Source organism: Halichoeres trimaculatus, unplaced genomic scaffold (genome assembly GCF_033239565.1).
Source record: "Halichoeres trimaculatus isolate MK-OKI-2021-1 unplaced genomic scaffold, fHalTri1.1 fHalTri1_scaffold_4, whole genome shotgun sequence".
Lineage (NCBI taxonomy): Eukaryota > Metazoa > Chordata > Actinopteri > Labriformes > Labridae > Halichoeres > Halichoeres trimaculatus.
This window is the reverse complement of record NW_027437182.1, coordinates 27,731,441-27,754,722: the sequence shown is the minus strand read 5'-3', so window position 1 is coordinate 27,754,722 and position 23,282 is coordinate 27,731,441. Positions and strand designations below refer to the sequence as shown.

The 23,282-nt window shown below is 42.4% G+C and overlaps 1 protein-coding gene across 2 annotated transcripts in view; it reads left to right on the top strand.

Annotated features, from left to right (window-relative positions):
• The first annotated feature begins 1,927 nt into the window (after positions 1-1,927).
• Positions 1,928-23,282, top strand: part of tle2b (TLE family member 2, transcriptional corepressor b) — a 104,963-nt gene continuing 83,608 nt past the window's right edge. For both annotated transcript variants that reach the window (XM_074667550.1, XM_074667549.1), the window contains exons 1-3: positions 1,928-2,799; positions 16,431-16,528; positions 19,596-19,659. In XM_074667550.1, coding sequence (XP_074523651.1) covers positions 2,776-2,799; positions 16,431-16,528; positions 19,596-19,659 — 186 coding nt within the window. In that variant the 5' untranslated portion in view covers positions 1,928-2,775. The remainder of the gene's footprint in view (positions 2,800-16,430; positions 16,529-19,595; positions 19,660-23,282) is intronic.

Here is a 23,282-nt window from a genome sequence, read left to right as displayed (position 1 = left end):
GTTGTTTTAAAAACCTGAAACCTAGAAAAATACATTTGTGTACATTTTACTGAGCAGATGTTGTCAATTAGTAAGACGTTTGACGGTCAAAAGGTGGCAGAATTATGTTTGTAGGTTGGTTTTGAAGGTAATTTCTGAAACATATACAGGACAAAACTGCAAAGAGAAAGAGGTTCCAAAATATCATAAACAAAAAGATTTTTACTGAGGCTTTAAGTGGCGCTAATTAATGAAACCTTTTTAATAAAATGTAACTTCCAAATGTTTACATGTTTTAATAGATGAGGATGAAAAAAAATATTTTTATACATTTATACATTTTATTTACACAAAGATGTACTTGTTGCTTTACCTGTATCAGTAATCTTATGGCTGTCACTGCAACAGTATGATACAAGTCATGTTTCCTCGACATGACAGGACATATCATGGAACAGTCACACAGATATGTGCTTCCATCACTTTCCTTTTCTCCTTTATTCTGGCAAATTTTTACAGAAATATGGTTTGTTCCTTTGAAATCTCACCCCACCTTTGAACCATCAGGTCAAATATCAGGAAAGGCACTGAAGTGGCAGTCACAGAGAGTTCCCCAAAAGGGATCCATAGTGTCTGTTATTAGACTGCATTGGATAATAGGATGTCTCTATGTGACCTTAATTGAAGCTTTGGGACTGCCCTCTGGCTCACCCTCTTGTTATCAAATGCTGTTTCTGTCTTACTGGAAACCCTTCACGGATGCCAAGAGCGACTGTGTCCGATTTTTTACAGTGTCGGATTAATGGCTGTTTGATCAAGTTCAAAGGCAGAGCTGCCCCGGATAAACTCATTATATACAGCGCCAGAAGACGGCTGGGCCAGTCTGTTGTGCTGTACATAGAAAGGCTTTAAATACCAGGTCTTATAGGTCCATTCTGGGCAGTCCTGTAAATAACACGAGCACCAGAGCCAGCAGTCAAAAGTAGGCAGGTGGACATTTATAACCTGCTGTTGCAGAGATATTTGTGGAGTGTTGGAGCAGTAGTCCTCAAGATACCTGTCTCACTGACATATTTGGAGGTGAGTAGATGTTGTTGTGGTGTTTCTGCTCCGTAGTTTGTCTCAATATCATTACACAATGTGAGATTTTGAATTTACTCCACATATTGGTGGAATTTCAGATGAAATTGAAGCTGGCTCTTAAAAGTTAAAATAAAAATGTTTCAAAGGACTTTCTCCACAAAAGACCACCCAGCACTGCGTAGCTTCACTTGTAACCAGTTTGTTTTTGACATGTTAGAGATGTTAGAGCTCATATATACTGATCTCTACATGAACATACTGTTCTGATGCTCTTAAGATGAAGTTTCTCAGCTCAGGAGTTCATGTATGTGGTCTGACATGAGGATGCATTCACATCTGGATCCAGTGCGTCTCACACCACATCCAGCGGTGGTTTATGAGGTCAGATAAAAGGCATACTCCAGTAGATCTAAAGTGTGTTTACACCTGGATTTATCTGGAATCAGATAGTCCAACAATCTGAAATGCATTTCAACGCAATGTGTAAACTGTGTAATAAACTTATCACTCTGAGTAGCTGTTATGTCTGTATCTGCAGCTCTGTATGTGCGTGTGCGTGTGTGTGTGTGTGCTGAGTAAGTGTGTCCACAGAGCTGTCATAAATTTGTGTATGAGTGCCGGAGCGTTTGTGTGCATGAATCTCGATTCATATCACTTTGAGCCTAAGTCTTTGTGCATGACTGATTGCTTTGTCTGTCTGACCACAACTGAAAAGAGATCCATCTCCCTCTCTTTGCCTGTCTCCCCCTCCTCCCTCCTCCCCTCTCTGTGTTACTCGGTGTCTCTATCTGCTCAGTTCCACCTTAAGAGGAGCTTTAGCAGCCTGTCGTGTTTGTGTTGAAGCCAACAGGCACAATATATTACAGTCTAGGGCTTGCTGCTGAAAAGCCCGCTGGATCCTCCACTGACCTGCTGTTCTTTCCTGCTTTCTTCTCGTGTTTTTCCACATTTAGATTAAAAACAAAGCTCTCTCTCCCTCTCTGCCTCTTCCTCTCTTCCATCTCCCCTCCCTGCCTCCTTATTCTTCATCTTCTCCTCCTTCATATCCTTCTTCTTTTCTGCGGCTGCAGTCAAGTCTTCAACGTGTCAGAGAGAGGGTGAAGAGGAGGAAAGAGCAGAGGAAGACTATTTGGACCGAGCTGAGTGTGTGTTTACATTTGTGTGTTTCGCCATTGGACAGCCGGGTAAAGGGGCACAAGAAGGAGGAGGAGGAGGAGGAGAGAGGAGCCCAGAGAGGAGCCTGCTTGGATGAAATTCTCTGTGTCATGTCACTGCGTGTGGACCTTGACTGATCATAGGCTGAGGAAAAGAAGAGAGACATCAGAGGAAGACAAGGAGACAGAGAAAGTGGAAGAGAGGAGGAGAAACTGAGACTTTAAAGAGGAGAGGAAGAAGGAGAAGGGGAAGGGGAAGGAGGCAAAGTCTGGAGCTCAGTTTTATCATGACACTGTTGGATAAACAAGGCACGGATTGAGCACTCTTCAGTTGTGTGTCAACAGGAATTCTCACAAGAAGGGAGAAAGTGAGGAAGAAAAGAAAAAGACTGTGAGGAGCAAAACATTGCTGTGGACTTTCTGAGAGTGTGAGAGTGTGTGTGTGTGTGTGTGTTCGTGTGTGTGAGTGGGCGTGTAACCAGTGGAGGGCAGAGGAGTGGAGGGCCAGGGGACTAACCTGGCCATCAAACGGACTGGCAGCCTCTCCTCTCCTGGGATCATGTACCCTCAGGGAAGGCATCCTGTAAGTACCCCCTCACGTCTCTTACTCCTCCTCCTCTTTCTCTGTCCCTCCATTTCTTTTCTGTTTGGCTTTCCATTCTGTCACTTTTTGTCTCTGTTTCACCTTGTCACCTCATTTTCCCTCTGTCCTCTTGTTCTCACTGCCTCTGCCTGTCTTGTCCCATGTCTTTCCTCCTTTTCCTCCTCTCTTTCTCTTATTTTTCCTCGCAGGTCTTTCCTCTGTCCATCATGTCTGAGCCTATCTCTGCTGCCCCTCTTTCTCCTGTAGTTATAGGAACTGTACTGTAACATGAGCTGTGAGACATGAGGGGAGGGGGGAGTGTTTGGACTAAGATATTCCCCGTTATATACACACACACACACACAAACACACACACACACAGACACACACACACAGAGAAGCACACACACTCTGTCAGCTGCAGCCAGGTGCCATTGAGATCTTGTTGATGGTCCGCTCTGTAGGTGGCATTTAAGAGAATCTGCACCTCTCTACTTGTATGTTGTCTCTAGGTGTGTGCTCCTGTGACAGTGTGTGCGGGAAAGCATGTGTGTTTGACTGTTGAAATGTGTGTGTGCATATGTGCAAATTGGTCAGCACAACTGTCAGCTCTTCATTCTCTTAGTTCAGCTGCCAAGCCAACGCTTGCACACACATGCACACACACGCAGGCTGTTTAATTGATAGTTTAATTCCACTTAATTCGTTTCCATTAAAGCTAAAAAAGGTCATGAGTGCACCCAAAGTACATCCCCTCTAATTCCTCCTCAAAGTCCCTTTCCCTCCTTGAGTTTCAGCCTCCGTCAGCAGCGAGAGTTTGCTGTTAATTTACCTGCCAGGCAGAAATAAAGGTTAAACACACAGAGTCAAAAAAGGCCCAGAAGGATGAATGACAGCTTAGGCTCAGTTTGGCTTAGGCCATTCGTTTCACAAGGGCCCCGGTTTGGTTGCTATAATCAGATTTGGTTGTCAGTCTCTTTGTATCTGCTACAAATGGGTCAGTGGCCACTTTGCCTCGCAGCCAGCTAGCCAGCCAGCCAGCCAGCAACTCAGTCATCCAGCCAGCAAGCCAGCCAGCTAGCTATCACACAGAATTATGAATGACATTTTCACAAGAGGAAGGCATGAGGAATCAATTATATGTACAGAGAGAATGTTAATAAGCCAGCCGCTGGAAGAGATGGTGGAGAGACACAAGAGAGGAGTGAAAAACAAAGGAGAGAAAGTGGAAGATGTAAGAGCCAAAAAAGGAAAAAAAAGGGAGAAAAGAATTCTTTTAAAAGGCACGGCCGGGGGTGGAGAGAGAAATGAAAATGAATGAGAAATGCAAAGGAAGAATAAAGTGTGAAAATTCCTCTGTTCTCTCCTTTACAGGCGAATCAGAGAGCTTCCTGCTGCGAAGCTCTGCGTTTTTGATAAAGTTCAATCCCAGATCGAGCCAACTCTTACCGATCGATAGCCTCTCTCTTTTTTCTTCTTTCTGCAATCTTTCAGTGAAACTTTATTTCTGGTGTTTCTGTGAAATATGATCTGCTGAGAGGTGTGAGGGTGCAAGAACGGTTGTGTAAGTGCATACATGTGTGCTCGGGGTTCCAAAGCCATGTGTCTGCAAGTTTGTGTGTGTGTGTGTGTGTGTGTGTGTGTGTGTGTGTGTGTGTGTGTGTTAGTCATCAGTATTTCAGAACTGGGTTACATGTTAGGTATGTAGTCCATCCAGTTTTTTTTCCTCATCAGCCTGTCTGCTTTCCCACAGACAGAATGCAACTCCTGTCAAAATTCAGAGGTCAGATCAAAATTCATCAAGTTGCTTTATGACTTAACAGAAGTTTTCGTTTTACTCAATTTATTTAGCCGCGTTTCCACCAAGCAGACCAGTTCAGTTCGTCTCGGTACGGCGTGCATTTTGTGGAGTTTTAACAGACTTATCCCGGGCTAGATCCACAAATAACCGAGACGAGCCGTCCCACTTTTTTGGGACCCTTTCATATGGGTGCCAGACTGAACTGATCCGCTCTCGGAAGGTGGAGCAACACACTGCAGACCATTGATTGGTCGGTAGAATCGTTACTTACCCCGACAGCGGCAGCATTTCTCCTGGCGGCACACAGACTTCTCTGAAACAAAGCTTGATCGCACTTTGTATCAAAGAGCTACATGCCAATCACAGAGAGGACAAAATGCTGCATGTCTTCCATCTCTGCTCTTTGTTTACTGTGTCACGTTTTTCTTCTTCATTGGATTTATAAGCGGGGTAAACTGTGTTGCACTGCTATGGCATCACGCAATGTTTAACAGCTGCGGCTTTCGGCATCCTGCTTACACACCACCTACCACGAGAGGGCACAGTTTGCTGTGGAAACACAAACAGGATCAGACTTAACTGTACCAAACCATGCCAAACCATACTGAACTAAACCGGACTGCTTGGTGGAAACACAGCGTTTGATTTATATAACGTTATTAGAAATATGGGTGATTCCATTGACCTGTTAAGTTCTGGGCAGATGCTCAACAAATGATGGCTTATTGAGCCAACTTCAGGATGTGCCAAACAAAAACTAAAAGACGTTTCACCACAGCATAATTCATCATTGACATGCAGTTGGATTACAGAACTCACCGTTTACAGGTTGTTCAGTGAAAGACAATTGGAGTTTATCTCCATGAACTTAAATAACAGACAGAGCAACAGCTGTCCTGGCTGAGGCCAGACCTTTGAGAGCTCCCTCAGTGACAGGCTGCAGTATCAGTCTCAGGGTCTGCCTCCGACACTACAACAGATGAAACATGGGTCAAATAAGAAAAAAAATAAAGCACACATCCAATAAATGGTGTCTGCTCCAGATCAATGCAGGAAGCTGTTCAACTGTGGACTGGAAACCTGCACTTTCTAAAAAAAAAAGTTCTGTGAAAAGTGTTGAAAAGTGTTGAAAAGTGTAGTGTAGATGTCTGCTAGACGCACAAAGCACGTTACCTTGAGAAGTCTAGAAAAATGTCCTATTCCAATCTATTAAAAACAGAGAAGGCACCTGAATTGCTGAAACATAATCAAGTACTTTATTCTTATCCCCATTGGCAGACTGGCACATTTTTCTGGTCGTCTCAGGTGAATGTGGCTCATATAAAGTCTAATGAGACTTTTTTTTGCCAAAATTAATTCCTAACACTTGCTTGGACTCCCTTATTTTTAGTCTAAGGGATCTTTGACATTTTCTCTGTTGGTTAAATGGGCTTTTTGGTCACTGGAAGGGGTGTGATGCCAGCCCCACGGCTCCACCAATCAGGTTGCTTCTCTGTGTGTATTGGCTCCATCACTGGCATATGGCAGCAAAACCACTCAGGCAATATTTTGGCTTCACATCTCACAATGGGAGGAGATGGGGTGTGGTGTCCATTTAATACACAGTCATTTGTTAGGTCCAGATCAGTCTTACATGATTATAAAGATAACCTAATTATTTGATGAGTATAGTCGCACATCATACGTTTCTTTGGTAACCACCTTGATAAGAGCTTGCGTAGAGCAGCTGGAAAACAGAGAAATACCAGAAACAGTTTTATCCACAACGGATGATTCACTTTGACCAGAATCCCTAAATAAATTATTTGACTTATAAGTCACTGGGTAAACTGTATGTCTTCTCTGCACTTCTCAACACTTAGAAATGACTCAGACATATGTGAAACGTCACGGCAATGACCGTCAGCACTGCAGTGTGGTTGTAAGTGACCCCCCAGTAAACAGACTTCAGCTCTGTTCACTCAGTATAATTGTCTGTTCCTGTCATTTAAACATTACAGTCCACTTCCTGTCAGTGACACACGCCTGGGAGGGAAAGTGCAGCCTTGAAAATCTCTCCCCTGAACCTGTTGTATCTCTGTGGAAATGATAAGAAAGGTGTTTCCAGCTTACAAAGAGGAAATATACATCCACAGCCTGAGCAGTAGTCGTTTTTTATGTCAGTGCAGGAGACTTTGTTCTCTCTGCTCCCCGGCAGGAAAAGGTTAAAACCTAGGGCTGATTTGCCAAGCGAGCGAGCTGTAATTGGTTCCACTGGATTTTTGTGGCAAGCGTTATCAGAACTGTGTAAATGTGTGTGTGTTTGTGTGTGTATGAGAGAGAGAGTTTATAGTGTGTGATTTGCTTTCATGTTGCCCTGTCTCTTTAGTGCTATGTGAGTGTATACATCTTTGTATTTATGGTGTGTTGCTGTGCTTGTTTGGTTAGATATGTGTAGAAGTGTGTGTAATGGTGTGTGTTTGCTGTTGTGTGCCTCTCCTGTGTGAGGTCCATGCGTGCATTTGCATGAAAGTGTTATATGTTGCTGTAAGTAATGTGTGTGTGTGTGTGTGTGTGTGTTTATGTGTGAGTGCACCATGTCAGTGTTTGTGTTCGTCCTTGCATTCCTGTTCATGCACTTACGTGTATGTGTGCACTTAGCTTTTAATGTGAGTGTGTATGTATGTGTGTGTGTGTGTGTGAGCCAGCAACAATAACAATAATGTTGCAGTTTGTCCTTCACTGCAGCTGTGAATGTTTAGATAGACTCTTGGTTTTCTGCCAGAGAGAGATAATTTACTCTCTGTTTTCAGGGTTAAGAAAGATATTGCTTATGTCTGGCCTGCTAACAGCTCTGATAACATCTGACTCATACAGTCAGGCTCACGCATTCAAATTAACCATCACTCAAAACATCAATTTACTTTGGTACCACAACATTTACACTTCATATCCCAAATATCTGGACTTAAAAGTTGTCACCATGGTTCTTTGTGTATAAACCAGAGTCCTTCAGAGTTTACAGACCAGTCAGAAAGAAGAGGGGAAGTTGTTTCATTCAATAACGGCTCTGATCCAACTTTTTTTGGTCCTGATACCGATACTGATCCTCATCCGATACCAGTGTTAAATAATAACCTGCATGCCCTACTGTGGGATAAGACTGGTAATGTTTTGAGTAAAAGACAAAAAATAAGTGCATATGGAATTACTGAAGTTAATATTTATTTAAACCACAAGTGTTAAAATGTTTGACAGCAATTTTGTTAAAATGCTTCAGAATTTACAGAAATGACTATTTGATTGTAAAATTTTATACCTAGTAGACTAAATTACTTAATAGTAGACAACTTACAATTGTCATTGTAACAAGTACAACAAAATTGAAGTCACAGCAGCAATCAAGAAAACAAAAGTAAGAAAGTGTATAGAAAGTGCAAAAAGGTCCATAAGAACATAGATGATGACAGCTTGCCCATCATTCTCCAGTTCAGCCAGCCTCCACCTCCACAGGGTCCAGGACTGAGCTTCTTCAGTCATGCTCCATCTCTGTCAGCAGGTGAAGCTCTTCCAATGTGGCGTTGGTGTCTGGTGTTTGCCCCATTAGCCATGTCTGTGAATAGCATGATGCTACTCTGCCCTCTGGTATTCCCTCTGTTGCTGGGTTAGCACAGCTAGCTCGTCCATCTTATTGGAGATAGATCTTACGTTCCCAATAACGATGGATGAAAGGACAGGTCCATGTCGTTACTTCTTAGCTCACACCTGAGAACCAGTACATCGTCCTCACCTCCTTCTCCTCATCTTGTGGGAAGACATCAGGCCTTGCACCAGTTAGCATTGACATGCTACAAACTGCTAACAGCTGAGTTCACATGTCAACAATGCAGCCATGGTTACATGTAGGATCTCCAGACAAACACAGGAGAAACAGTAGTAAAAATATCACTGAAGCCACAAAAAGTTTGGTGTCCATGACCAACAAATGAGCCACACAAACTGATGATCCACTCCAAATTCAAAGATTACGAAAAAGAGATGAAAAAATAACAAGAAATGGACAAAGAAGAGAGAGCTGCTGCAAAAGGCGCCTAGCAAAGGGCTAGATCAGACGCCGATACTCGATACCAGGATCCGATCAGTGCATCCCTAGTTGTTTCCAGTTTGATATAGTGTCCATAAATATAGAATATAATAAATAATATCTTCGACTTATTAAGCTACTTTCAAGGAACCCAAGGTCGTTTTACAAGGGAAAAAGAAACACCAACACAGTTATGTTGGATGTGTAAGAAAACACATTTCTTTTGTTCCCATTAGTGGAGCTGTTTTCATTGTGATACCTTTACTTCAAGTCTAACTCATTTCAGTTCCAGGGTCACACACAGCCTACTTTGATCTAAAGTGGACCGGACCAGTTAAACCATGATTAAATAACGACAAGTCAAAGTTTTTCCCCTTGTTTTTTGTCCAAAGGAATACAAGTGTGCTTTATGACCGATCACAGTGATTGGACAGACACAAAACATTAAATCACAGGTATTTGGAACTACCAAAACTCAGTCTTGCATGAACATATTCTACATTTTTAAGGAGTAAAACATCTATTGAATGATTTTCTGAAGTGTTTTTGACTTCGAAAAGGATAAAGAGTAAGACATGAGAAGCAAAGTGTGCCTGTCTGTGAGGTTCAATTTAAGTGTTGAAAAATAGTTTAAACCATGATGTAAAACCATGTCTGTGTGTGCTTTGGGAAGGCTTCCTCTCCTCTGGCCATGAGCAGGGTAACACTTTAGTTTTACAGCCAAGTAAACAAACTTGTGCCAAATATGTGGCCACAGGAACACATATGCTCCATTTATGGGGCAGAGCTACATCAAGTGTGTTTTTAAGTTGGATTTCATGTGGTGGTGTATGTTTCACTGTGCAAGAGATTGCAGCTGTAGTTAATCATTAGCGCATGTTGTGTTGTGCAAGTGCTGGCTAATATGTGTAGAGAAATTTTGGATATGCAACTTTGTGCTATTAATTTTTGGCACACTGGTCTTTTTCTTTTTTGTACCAGGCAGTTTGTTTTACCCTAACATTTGTGGCTCTAATGGAAGCCATGTAGGATAAACAGCACAGCAGATTTCTGTCACCTCCCACGGATGACATTCTCCCCTCCTTTTCTTTGTCCTCTTCTTGTTTACATTTAATTTCATCCAGCATTTCAGAGGCGGTCTCTGTTGAATGGCAAAAAGTCAAGCAACAACAATACAGCTGCGGCGAGATGGCCAGCAGAACAAGCAGAAAGTTGTAAAAGCAACCGAGAACTTCATCCTCAGCCTCACAGATTAAGTCTGCACCCTGATTAAAAAATACAAAAAAACAGGCCATTTCCTACCCTCAAATCCTGAGTTCTGTGTTCTTTGTCATTAAATGAAATGATCAGAGAGAGGCTTGGATGAAGTCCAGAGTCTCTTTTGGCTGCCAATCTTTGCCTGATTTGTAATCCACCGCTGGCTTAGTAACTGGCTGGTGAGCTGCAGTATTAACAGACTTGCTCTTTGAAGGACTAAATAACCAGTAGACTGACTGGCTGTTTGACTCCAAGCCTACTGATTTGTTTGGTACGACACGACAGCCTCTAACAAATCTTTTTTTTTTTTGGTCACGATGCTAGCAGCGAGTCTCTCTCGACATATCAAAGCCTCAAAGTTGTCTCTGTTTTGAAAAAATCTGCCACCAAGTGAAAGAAAAATGCGAGGGCTTCATGGGAAAGATGGCTGAAATGTAAGTTATATTCCCTCTTTTCCCTGCAGCTCTTCCTCAGTCTGCTGTCCTCACTCAGTCCAAACCAATGAGCTGTTGCTTATGTTCTCTGCTGCTCACTTCAGCAGACACACACACACACACACACACACAAACACACACAGACGTGTACACATGAGGGGCTCTAACACTCCTCTGCTACACTTGGTATTTCTCATCTATTCATGTGCTTTTTCCTAAATATTTCACCAGCCAATTATTATTTCATGTGCTATCTGAATGTGTCTCTGCTTGTCTCAGAGACACTTAGGCGAAAGAAAGAACAAAGGGTCTAAGGAGGAAAAGTAAAGAATGAAAGGAGAGAAAAACGGGAGGGTGGAATGAGATGAAGCAGTGAGAGAAAGAGCACCTAAAAAAAAAGAAAACGTTTTGTTTGCAGGCGCTTTGTTCAAACAAATGTGTCCATGCATAGGCATGCCTGCTTATACCGTGTGAAAGCTCATGTGTTGGTAGGAAGTGTGCCAGAGGCTTAAGGGAGAGACAGGAGACGAGCAGACAGACAGAAACATCTCTTTCAACATCAGGCTGAATAACTTTGTTTTTATTCTTCAGTAGAACTTAAAAAGGAAACAATCTCCATAGCTAATGTGTTTCTGTCTACACAAAAACTCAGATTCATGATGCATAACCATTAGTGCAAAGTGGACATATGAATGCAGTGTTGATGAGTATATGAGGCTCACACTATTACACTGCAGATACACGCCTCTTGTACTCTGGGTTGTAGTCAGCACATCATTCAAGAGTCATCCTAGTTGGCTCGTATGTTAACATCCGCTTTAGTCCAAGAAGAAAAAGCATCAACAGTAGTGATTGACCCATATCGGTTTTTCATTGGCCACTGCTGATAATTATAGAGCAGGTGGGCTTATGGCTGAAATACGATGTCAAATAAAGGGATTAAAAGTACATCTTATACCTCAAATATACCTGGCTGGCTATGGCTGCCTTTTGCAGCAGCTCTCTCTTCTTTGTCCGTTTCTTGTAATTTTTTTGTCTCTTTTTCATAATCTTTGTATTTGGAGTGGATCATTACTTTGTATGGTTCATTTGTTGGTCATGGACACCAAACTTTTTGTGGCTTCAGTGATATTTTTACTACGTTTTCTCCTGTGTTTGTCTGGAGATCCTACATGTAACCATGGCTGCATTGTTTACATGTGAACTCAGCTGTTAGCAGCCTGTAGCATGTCAATGCTAACTAGTGTAAGGCCTGATGTCTCCCCACAAGGTGAGGAGAAGGAGGTGAGGACAACGTGCTGGTTCTCAGGTGTGAGCTAAGAAGTGACAACATGGACCTGTCCTTCCATCCATCTTTATTGGGAACATAAGATCTATCTCCAATAAGATGGACAAGCTAGCTGTGCTAACCCAGTAACAGAGGGAAAACCAGAGGGCAGAGTAGCATCATGCTATTCACAGACATGGCTAACGGAGACACCAACGCCATGTTGGAAGAGCTTCACCTGCTGTGAGCAGACAGGATCCAGGAGACAGAGATGGAGCATGACTGAAGAAGCTCAGTCCTGGACCCTGTGGAGGTGGAGGCTGGCTGAACTGGAGAATGATGGACAAGCTGTCATCATCTATTTTCTTATGGACCTTTTTACACTTTCTATACACTTTCTTACTTTTGTTTTCTTATTTGCTGCTGTGACTTCAATTTCGTTGCACTTGTTACAATGACAATAAAGTTCTATTCTTTTCTATTCAAGTTTTATTGAAGGGCTGGAAGTCTTAATGTTCTCTGAACAGTTTTCCTGGCCCCTCTTCATTGTGCAGTTATGTAAGCAGACCTTAAAAAAAATGCTGCTTCTCACTTCCAAAAATGCAGCATTGTATGTATGATTGTTAATGCAGCTGAACATGAAACTGGCACAAACAACATCTCGTCTCTTACACATGTTGGTAAAAGTGGTGTTGAAAAAATACTTAAAAATTTGCTGAGCCACAGCTGTCAGAACAGAAAACAAGTTAGCAGCACCTGTGATTTGTTATTCAAGCCAACAAGTCGAGGCGTTTGCTTTCTTTGGAGGGTGTCTGCGTCATTAATTCCAATGGCCTCACTTTCGGCGCCTCACACCAACATGCGACCTCTGTATTTTGGAAATCAAACGTGGCTCACAGCTTTTTCAAAAGCCCGAGTTTTGAGAACTGTTGTATCCTGGGTAAAAGTAGCAAGGAAGGGGACCTGCATCTAATTCACACTTAATGTCTCATTCATGCAGCTCTTTGCCGGTGGTGGAAAAACAGGCAGCTGCTCTCATAGAAAACATTACTGTGATGTTCAGACAGACAGGCAAAGAAACTGACAGAGAGACACAGATGGAGCCAGACTGACCTAATACTCAGACTGGGTGTTGAAAAGAGAGAGAGGAAAAAAGTAAACTAAATTTAAGTCACAGGAAGACATCCAACAGCTAGATAGCTGAAAAGTCTTTGGGGGGATGCTAATTGGGGCGAGGAGGGTGTGAGGTAACTTAAAAAATATGGGATAAGGAGGATAAATGAAAGCAGGACAAAGTACAGGACTTCAAATTTTCTCCATGTGATGGACAGGCTGACAGGTGATGATCACAGCCAGCGTGTCCGCCTCCATCCTGTTATGTGATACAGCACGATGGGCTTTAACCGCCACTCCTCTCCCACCCCCCACCCACCACCAGCACCATAGATAATCCCTCCTAATTCTCTGCTGGCTCTTGCGAGCTCGACCAAATTGTGATTGACTTCTGTCCCACATGGTGTCCATGGTGTGTGTGTGTATTTGTTTGTGCACAAGTGACCCCCTCCCCTTTCCTATCCTCCCACCCCATTCCATCTCCCCCCCACCCTCCTTCTCCACCTCCACCTCTTAGATTAACCGGATCAGTTTAGGGTTTCAGGATCCCCTCTGCTGGCTGCTATGGTGCTTACACTCACACACGCAGACACACGCTTATACACATGTATCCATGAAAACACAGGCTGTAGGCTGTTTTTTTGGCTCTTAGTGATGCGCTATTGGACCCCTAACGATCTGAGCCGCCATCTGTCACGATACAGGAGAGACCAAAAACATACACAAGCTCAAACAACTCATGTTTGGCCTGGTGTGCATACGGCTACACACAAAGATACATCCTTCATTCTAGACACTGGGGAAAGATTGACACCTATCCTTTGAATAACTTCTGAGTTAACTTTAGCTTTAGAGGGAAATAGGCCTTCCCCTTTATTTGAAACAGGTCTGACTTCATTCTAACAGCTCTGATTATTTGACAGGCAGAGCTCAGCACAAAGACAGAATATTTATTTTTTGCTAGAAGACCTTTAAACTTTGTCTGTGTGTATGCGCCTTTTAATTTCTTTCCTGCTCATAAGAAGTTTTGTTGCTCCAGGTTCCTTATAGCTCATTCAGGAAAGTGAATCTTGCGAATCAAAAGACAGACATTCTTGAGTCCAGCAGATGAAAGACATTCAGATCTCTCTCATCAGCGCAGCGCAGAGGTCGCCATGTTGACACTGAGGGCTGCCACGCGCAGATCTCTTGTATAATCCTGATCTGTGACTATGGGCTTTGTTATATGACTTAGTGCTGCTGATGTAAGCGGCCAGCAGCCCTGTGTTAGTGCGCGTGTGTGTCTGCATGTGTCTGTGTGTGCATGTGTTCACGGCAGCAGATGGTGGGAGCAGTATTAGCGCAGAGCGATGGACGGCGCACAGTGTGGAGAGACCACGCTGTGTCGACTACAGCTAGACCGTCTCTCCCTTCGTATCTTGCTCCTTCTTTATCTCTCCCTCCCCCTTTTTCCCTCTCCACGTCTTCTCCCCGTCCCCTCGGTGTCAGACGGATGAATGGCTGGCTATCTCTCTCAGTCAGCAGCCACGCCGCTCTTTCATCATCTGTCTCTCTGCTCGTTCTTTCATTCCTCTGTAAGGATGTCAGAGTAGTCTATCACTTCCTCCATCCCTCGGTCCATCCATCCTTCTGTCTGACAGACGACTATCTATCTCCCTTCCACCTCTTTTCCGCCCTCGTCAATCCCCCCATCTCTCCCTCCCATTCTCTGTTTGTGTGCTCTCTGTGTGCTTGTGTATGCGCAGCAGCGGTGTGTGTTTGTTTGTGTGTTTTTGCAATACGCTCATGGCTCTGTTGGTGTGTGCTTGGGTGTCTGCATGTGCCAGATCACTGTCCTCCCCTCCCCCTGCTGAGTGTGTGTGGTGTGAATCAAGGTCAGCAGGGATCTGTTGGCAGACACCCACCCATCCCATCCATCCCACACTACACACCCCCTTCCTCACATAAACACACACATACACACACACACAGGAAGGGTTTGTGTTCTGTCCATCCAGCCATCTAGATGTCCCTGCTCTGCCTGCCTCAGCTCAGTTTAGCTCGGCTCGGCTCGTGGATTAATTACCGGGAACCCACCGCGTCTCTGACCTCCACCGTTGGACTAATTGAAATCTAATTGAATTGTGCTTGTCTAGACTAATGAAACCCTGCCACTGAAACCGCCAATCTTTTAGCCGTAGCTGTGGGCCGATAGCCATCCTGTAGCATCCATCAGTTGACGTGGATAGAGTGGATGAATGAGAAAACAGAAGAGCACATGGGCAGATGGGTGGATCCCTGGTTGGTTTTGTTGGTGAAACAACTTATTAAGATAGACAAACTCCATATGCTTACAGATTTTAGGTACTTGATTAAAGGTACTTAGTATTACTGGTCAAATATTTCTTCTTGTGTGAGAAATTTCCTATTAAATGAAAAATAAAATTCAAAATAAACTTTATTTTGAGAGTTACAGCTGCCAAAATTATGAAATGATACAAGTTACATTTACAGTTTCCTCTGCTCCTGTCTCTTTTTTATTTAATGAGGCTTAAAAGATGGGTTCTAGGTTGTCACCCATGACTTAAGGGTTGAACTTTCAGTGGTCCAGCATATCAGATTGCCTGGTTACACTTATGTAAACTTCATGCATCATTTGCAGCGTGTGATGGCAGCAGGATGTCCTTGTTTGTGCACCAGCAGCATCAGAGTGCTCTTGCAGCGGGGAGGGAGGAAGGGAGGGAGGGAGGTAAGGGGATCCAGGCAGGATAGTGTGAACCTCAATACTCCTGTTGCGGCTGATTTCTGACAGGTGAGAAGAAGTGGCTAGGAAGAAGTGTCAGATGACATCTGGCAGTCTGAATCTTCCCCAGGGTATCAGCAGGAGATGCATGTGGCAGGGTAAACCAGACAGTCAAAACTAGGAGACAAAAAGAAGAAGAATTCAGAAACCGTAGCATCGCCTTGCGCTGAAATCTGTGCTGAAAATCCACAACCATTTTTTTTATGTAGATTTCTCTGACAACAGACATTAACTACTACAACATCCAGAAACATCCACTGAACCCTTGTTTCTAAAACTTTGTGAGGACCACAGAGGAGGAAGATGGATGTCATACGTGCTTTAACTAGACACGGGGAGATAGTGGGTGGTGGTGCACCCCAGGGAGCTGCTTGTTTTGTTGGGCTCTCTTTAGCTTTTAGCAGGTGAGAGACGCTGCCGTGATTCCCCATAAGTTATTCATTTGACGTTTCCTCCCTTCTCAGCTCTTTGTAGGCTGGAATACATTAGCAACCTGGCAGAGTGGAGAGGATGCTAATGTGGAAGAGAGGGAGAGGAGAGAAGAGGAAGAAAGGATGGGGCAGAGGAGGGAAGGAGGCAGAGTCATTAGAGGAGGAGGAGGAGGAGAAAAAGAGAGGGGGAGAGGACACGGCTTTATGATGTGTGGGAAGAGGAAGTGACCTTCCCTCTCACTTTCATCTTGGCTTTTTTCTCCATCGCTTTGCTCCCGGACACACACAAAAACACACACACTCACACATGTGCACACATGTGCACACTGCTTGCACACACACACACACACACACACTCCAATGTTGAAAACATGAGAGTGCACATGAGTCTCCCTTTCCTCACATACACACACTCCTGCACACACTTCCCTGTGCCCGTGTTTCATCCTTCTCTTCTCTCCTCTCTCTCTATCTCCTGTGCAGGTCCCCTTGCAGCCTGGCCAGTCTTTTAAGTTCACAGTCCTGGAAACTCTGGACCGAATCAAGGAGGAATTCCAGTTCCTCCAGGCTCAGTATCACAGGTAAACACAATATGATATCACAGAATACGACACATGCTGTATGCCCACAAGCTTGCATTAAAGGAGCATGTCATACATCACGATAAACAAGCTTGTGTTTCACAGAGTTGTCTTTAGGTTGTTAGACTCAATAAATAAGTTCCATTCAATTAAAAGGAACCCCGACTGTAAGGATTAATTGGCATAAAAATGCTTAAATGCTTGTCTCAAACAAGAATTTGTTGTTAAAAGACATAAAGAATTGTTTTGTTTTGTTTTTAAATACAGTTTAAAACACCGTTTCTATCCTTGGGGCGCAGCCATTGTTTTATTCTTGGTTGATGGCGTAGATTGGTTGCTTGGTGCCGAGCGTCTGGATTTCGCTGTTTACTCACTACTAGTCGCCGTAAGTCACTAGGTTTCAGGAGCGAAAAAAACTATTATAATGCCACATTGCGCTGCTTTTGGGTGCACTTTTCAGTCGAAAGGAAACAAGAAGACTGATGTTAGTCTGCACAGCTTCCCAAAAGACAAGAAAAAAAGGAAGTTGTTGGAAATCGCTTGTGGGCGTGAACAACTTCCATTGGACAACATCAAGTCGTCGGTCATACTCATGTAAAAAACACAACAGTGGAGGATTCTAGTGACTGAAATTATTTTTGATAGCATTAATTTAATCAATGGACAGTTAGATATTGTTACCTTGAACGGCTGATGACAGAAAGTGAACCTCCTTACAGCAGACGCTCTCCCTCTCCGTTGACATAGCTACGCAGCAGCCGCAAGCACACCAGCGACTTTGGCCGGCTCTCGCCTCTTCGCGTCCTCGTTCGTCTTCATTTTTAAGTTTGTTTGATTGTCTGTTTTCAGTATTATCATTTTCACTTACGTCTCCCTCGGGTTCAAACTGAAATGGTTGAACAGACAACATGACTTTGCATCGTGAGGTTAAATCCTATATGAGATTGAGACCGTGGCAACCATATGGCGTCACTACCCAGACGTCATTGCGGCGTGAACAACAATGGCGACCTACGAGTGAAATTAAAAAAAAAAAAATTATACAAACTAAGATACTTTGAGAGATTTTATTATCGTTCTTATGTAGCTGGTAAAAACACTGATCATTTAGGAAAATGACGTTCTGGTAGCCAGGGTTCCCTTTAACACAAAGAGCAGAGTCACAACACAGCTGAAAACGTGGCCCAGCTGATAAGGGGCCAATCAGCTCACCCATTTGCATGACTCATACCGTGAGGGCCAATGAGAAGTCACAACCGAGTTTAACTTTCACGACATAACAATAGAAGTAAAACTAACTTTAATCCATTCCTCTTCTTCTTGATGAACAACAGCAGAAAGAAACAGACTTATCTGTGATTATGGAGCTCCAGGTGAACTTATGGATGTCTCACACTCAAGCGTCGTTTAAGTCTGGTGGGGTCCGGCTGAGTGCTGCAGTATTTACAAATGATATGCAAAATGCACCCTCCTAACCACTCCCCTTCACACCAAAAGAGTTACCAAAAGCTGTTTTTGAATGGAAATCATTTTGGGTTTTTTTTTAATGTTGCTGTCACTTTTTTTCTTGTTTGCTGTGTTTGTTAGGTTTCAGCTTCATTTCGTATATGAAATGAAATGAAATGAAGCTGAAACCTAACAAACACAGCAAACAAGAAAAAAAGTGACAGCAACATTAAAAAAAAACCCCAAAATGATTTCCATTCAAAAACATCAGATTGCAAAAATGTGTCAGAGTAAAATAGTATAATATTTAATGTCTATTCGATGACTTCAGCCAAATGTTTTCATTGCCATTACCTGTTTTGATCCCATTACTTTTTTTTTATAACACACGTCTGTCAATGCCAATGTTTCTTTTTTCAGTTTCAATGCCAAATTATATTTTTAATACCAAACATTAAAGTCATCATTTTGGCTCCATAAGTGTTGGTTTGTCAGATGTACGTTTGGCAATTAATAAGTCCTTGGATTGGACATTACAAGCCAAACATCTTATGTGACATGTAAGTGTTTGTTTATTGTGATGTGAGCCAAATAAACTTGTTGAATGTATGTTTTTTTGTCCTCCTTGGTTTTGGATCTGAGATGTAAATGTCTTTTTTACGGCATTGAACACTTTTGGAACTTGACCCAATACTCTACTAAGTAGCTTGATTGGTAAAGTACAACCTACTCCTGCAACTGACTTTAGACATTTACTGAAGATTTAGATGACGGTTATCATTTTTCAACATATCAAGCAAGAAGTTTGAGGTTAAGGATAGTCATGTTTACATACAACTGACCAGAAATGACTGTAACTCAGGGAGATACACGCCTGCATGTTTAAGCATCCAGCCACTTGCTCACATCTCAGTGGGCAGACTGAACAGCCTGCTGAGGTACAGCAGCACCACTTCGTTACCAGGCACTGGGCGAGTGGAGCACACATGCAAATACAAGCATTATAAGCTATTTATTAAATGCACTACACACACAGACTGTTAACTACATGTGCCAAAGCTCTGCCCTTCACCAGCCTGACCTTAGAGTTCGTTGTATTTGAAAACCATCTAATGTGTTGTAAGTACTGCTTTGAGGAGTAGTTGGTAAACTTATAAACTCTCAACTTGGCAGTAAAGGTAGAGTCATAAAAAAAGCATGTAAACCCTTTTAAGAAGATGTATTAAAAAGAAAATGTCCTTATCCCCTCTTTTATTAACTTTTTAATACTAACCAAACCTGCACAACCTAACATATGCCACAATTTTCCCTTCAAGTTTAAGCCCATTTATATAGCCAGACCTACTCCCACACATGGAGATGTGATGAATTGTGAAGGGGAATAAGACACACCACGTGTTCAGCTGCTACCATGAAGGTGATATCTTAAAGTGTCGCTCTCAGCAGTAATAGGTAGCCCGACTGTGTGGCAAAGAACACATTTTTTTGGTTCCCTCATGCAGCCTTAAACTTAGTTTGACCTCTGCAAAATCCAAGTGCTGTGGAAATTATAATTCATTTCAGTCAGATGCAAATACACCATTTAATCCAGGGCTGTGTGTCCTTTTTCGTCCTTGTGCAGCCTGAAGCTGGAGTGTGAGAAGCTGGCGAGTGAGAAGACTGAGATGCAGAGGCACTACATCATGGTGAGTCCGGTCAGATATTTACAAACCACAGCTGTGTGATCAAGCTGGAAATCTGAGAAGAGTTTTTTTATGAGAGTTACACTCTGAGAGAATTCAGCTCTTACTCAGTGTGTCCTCATTTCTCATTTCATCAAGCTTTTTAGGCCACACATGAGACATTTCACATTCAAAAAAACCTGCAATCACTTTACATCATATTGAAGTATCCAGTGTCCATTACATCCCATTATTACATGAAAATCACTTGTACCTTACTGAAATCTTGATCTTTGCTGTTTTATGACATTTTAAGTTTTTGTAGTATTCGAATACTGCTGAAAACTTGTACAAGTTGACCCGAGACCATGACTAAATATCCGTTATATTTTTTTCCATGTGTTTATCTTTCACACTCATACCTTGCTCTTCTCTTCCGCATATCCTCCTTATTTTTCCCCCCAACCTCAGTCTTCCTCTCTCCCTCAGTCTGCTTCTCTGTCTCCTCTTCATCTCTCTGTTGTCTCTCGTGCGCTAACAGCCTGAGCTCCCTCTGTGTCGGTGTGTCTGTGTGACTAAAGGCTCACATGTATCGTAAGCCTTCGTCTGTGGTACAAAACCCACAAAGAGCCGACCAGAATACGATATGCACCATCTGCTAAGCTGCTCGCATTTCATAAACCTGGGAGAGCGGGCAGGATCAGGGCCGTAAGCTAGATAGACACACAGATGGATAGACAGGGAGAGAAAAGGAAAGAAAGTGAGGGAAAGGGAGGGAAAGACACAGATAGACTGTCAACTAGAGTGAGAGCGAAAAGCAGGCAGGCAGGCAGACGGGGAAACGGACATAGAAGCACACAGAAAGACGGGCAGAGGATAAACAAATAATACGCACAGGAGCTACAGCACATTTTCATTCATTCATTCAGTTTACACAGTGGCACACATTCTTCTGTTCTTATAGGGGCCTTTTATAATAGATTTCTGGTCCTCCTACCTCAGCTTATACTTCTTTTACTGATGTTATTACTGTTAGTGTAAGTCCTATGAGATGAAAATCCTCTCGAACGACTTCTCCAAAAAGTATAATTTTGTAAGTATTGGTGGGAACCGCTTCACATGGGGTACTCAGTAAATTTCACTGACACAGGAATAGCACTGCTTAATACTGAAACATTTTAACTTCAAGCTGTTAAAAATGAGAGAAACAAATGAAGCATTTTTCCACCTGCAAGTCGTGACAGCTCTTTGTTCATCTACTTAAACACAGATATTTGACTCAGCACATTTTAAAATACTGTCATTTATTTTAATCCCTGGAACTACAGCTTCTAAAGGAGGTTAGATCTTTTGATTATTTTTCCTGAATCCTCACAGAATATCAACTCAGTATTTATTATGGGGTTACTGCAATGATACTGGGTCTGGCACAGTAATATCCAAAATGATACAGTTAACTCACCGCCCATGTGACCCAGTGGATACACCACATCTTTCCCACACAGAGTGATATATAACCTTCATCCAGGGTAGGGTTGTCAAACATATGACCCACAGGCCAAAATCAGTTCAATCCTGCAGAATGACTTTGCAAAGTGTAAAAATCAAGAAGAGCAGCTTCAGTACTGTAGGGTTTGGTTTTTTCATGCAATGAGACTCGTTTAATGTTTTTTTTTTTCTTTTGTATAATTTTTTTTTTTTACAGTTATGGTTCCCTCTTAAGTTTGTATGGTTTGTGTGTCAGGTCGTCATCTGTTCCACTGCACAAAATTGGAAGTGAATCTAACTTTAAAAAAACTCATAGATCTTAACAAGTTGTTTTGATCATAAAGTAAATTCTATATTGTTACATTTAAGGCACCTGCAACGAAGGGGCCGTTTACACGACAATGGTTTTAGGGTGAACGCAAAAGTGTTGTTGTGTTTCGGCCTCGCGTTTACACGAAATCAGCGTTTCAGCCGACCTTAAACGCAAACTTTTGAAAACCGCCTCCAGAGTGGAATTTTTCTGAAACTCTGCCCACACCGTTGTCATGTAAACATTAAGACAGAGTTTGTAGTAGAAACGCTTACATCACGCTCTGCTTTGAGCAAACACATACAGCAGCACAAATGACCATTTTTAAGATTGTCATGGACTACTATATTATGCTTGTGTTGCTCAATCTGCTGAATCTGCTGACTGCCTTTCAACAAAATATGCTTCCGTTGCTCCATTTCTGCACTGAGTATTCACCAATACACCAGATGATCGGCTCAACTCTACTTCGGTGGAGATCTGTCAAAAGCAGCCCCTGCACAAGATAGCTATAGCACCACCTACAGGCTTGGCATACTTAGTACAGCGTCTTCGGTGTCTCGGCTTTTCCGTGTAAGAGCAGATTCTTTTCTTCCACATCGTTTTTACTGCATTTTAGGGTGAAACATTGTCCTGTAAACAGGGCCTAAAAATATGTGCCTTTGTTGACATACTGTGATCTGTAAGTTGTAAAGCGCACATGTAAATGATAAACTTCTGCAAAACAACATTGAAATCGTGCTTTTTTTCTTTCTGGCGTTTTATCCAGTCAGAACAAGACAGCAAGAGAGTGTGTAAAGAGAGCGCAGGTTTGATTTGAACTCAGGCCAATTGCTAAAGGGCTAGCCCCACACGGCACGGGACCTAATCACTGGGTTATACTGACACCCTGACATAGTTGAAAGAATACTTGTGTTTTTTGCACTAAAACAAAGGGACAACATTCATTATTATTTATAGGTCATTAAGCAATAATTTTACTACTCTGGCCCAAATGAGATCAGATGGGCTGAATGTGGCCCCTGAAACTCCCCTGATCTTGGGGATGTGATGTAGTGGGACAAACAAAGCATATTCAAGTCACTTTGAATAATGCTTCTTAATGGCAGACACCATATTGGTACTTGCAAGATCCTGAGTGGTTTATCTATTAATTGCCATTCATGTTGCTACAATATTTAACTTGAACTGTTTGTGTCATGCTAATAAGATCTTGTTGTACATTGTATACATTTTGAATATAGCTCCTCATTGTAGCGGTAACACTTCTTTCCCCAAGAAAAAAATGTATTGGGGGCCCACTCTTTTTCCCAAGCCATCACTCAAATTACCAACCATTGGTTCCTGGGGCTTGCTACAATGAAAAACTGTCAACATTACAGGGTTGGCGTTGTGCAGCGTGAGTGTGAGGTTACACAAAGGAAGGCTGAGTTGTTAGGTCTCCCTGTGACTAACATGTTCTTGCTTTAAACATTGACAAAGTGGGATTAATAACAATATAAAGTGCATTTGTACCACCAGCTGGCGTATAGTGGAGCAGAGAGTGGATGTAGGATATGAAATAAAAATTGGTTTAAATGTGAAAGAACAGTGTTTAACATGACTCAGTTTGGTTGGCTTGAAGCTGAACGCTTTAAAAAGAATCCCTTTGTTTTACGTTTGCTATCACAGCTCAGGTAATTGCTGCTATTAACTGGCAGTCTTTGACTGTAAGACTCTTCTGTGCCAGACGATAAGATAAACATTTTGTTGGCTTTATTGTTAAAGAGATATATTTGTTTTGTATGTGAGTAATCTCTTTCTGTTAACTCTTAATTCATTAACATTATGATTGCATCCCTAAAGCAAC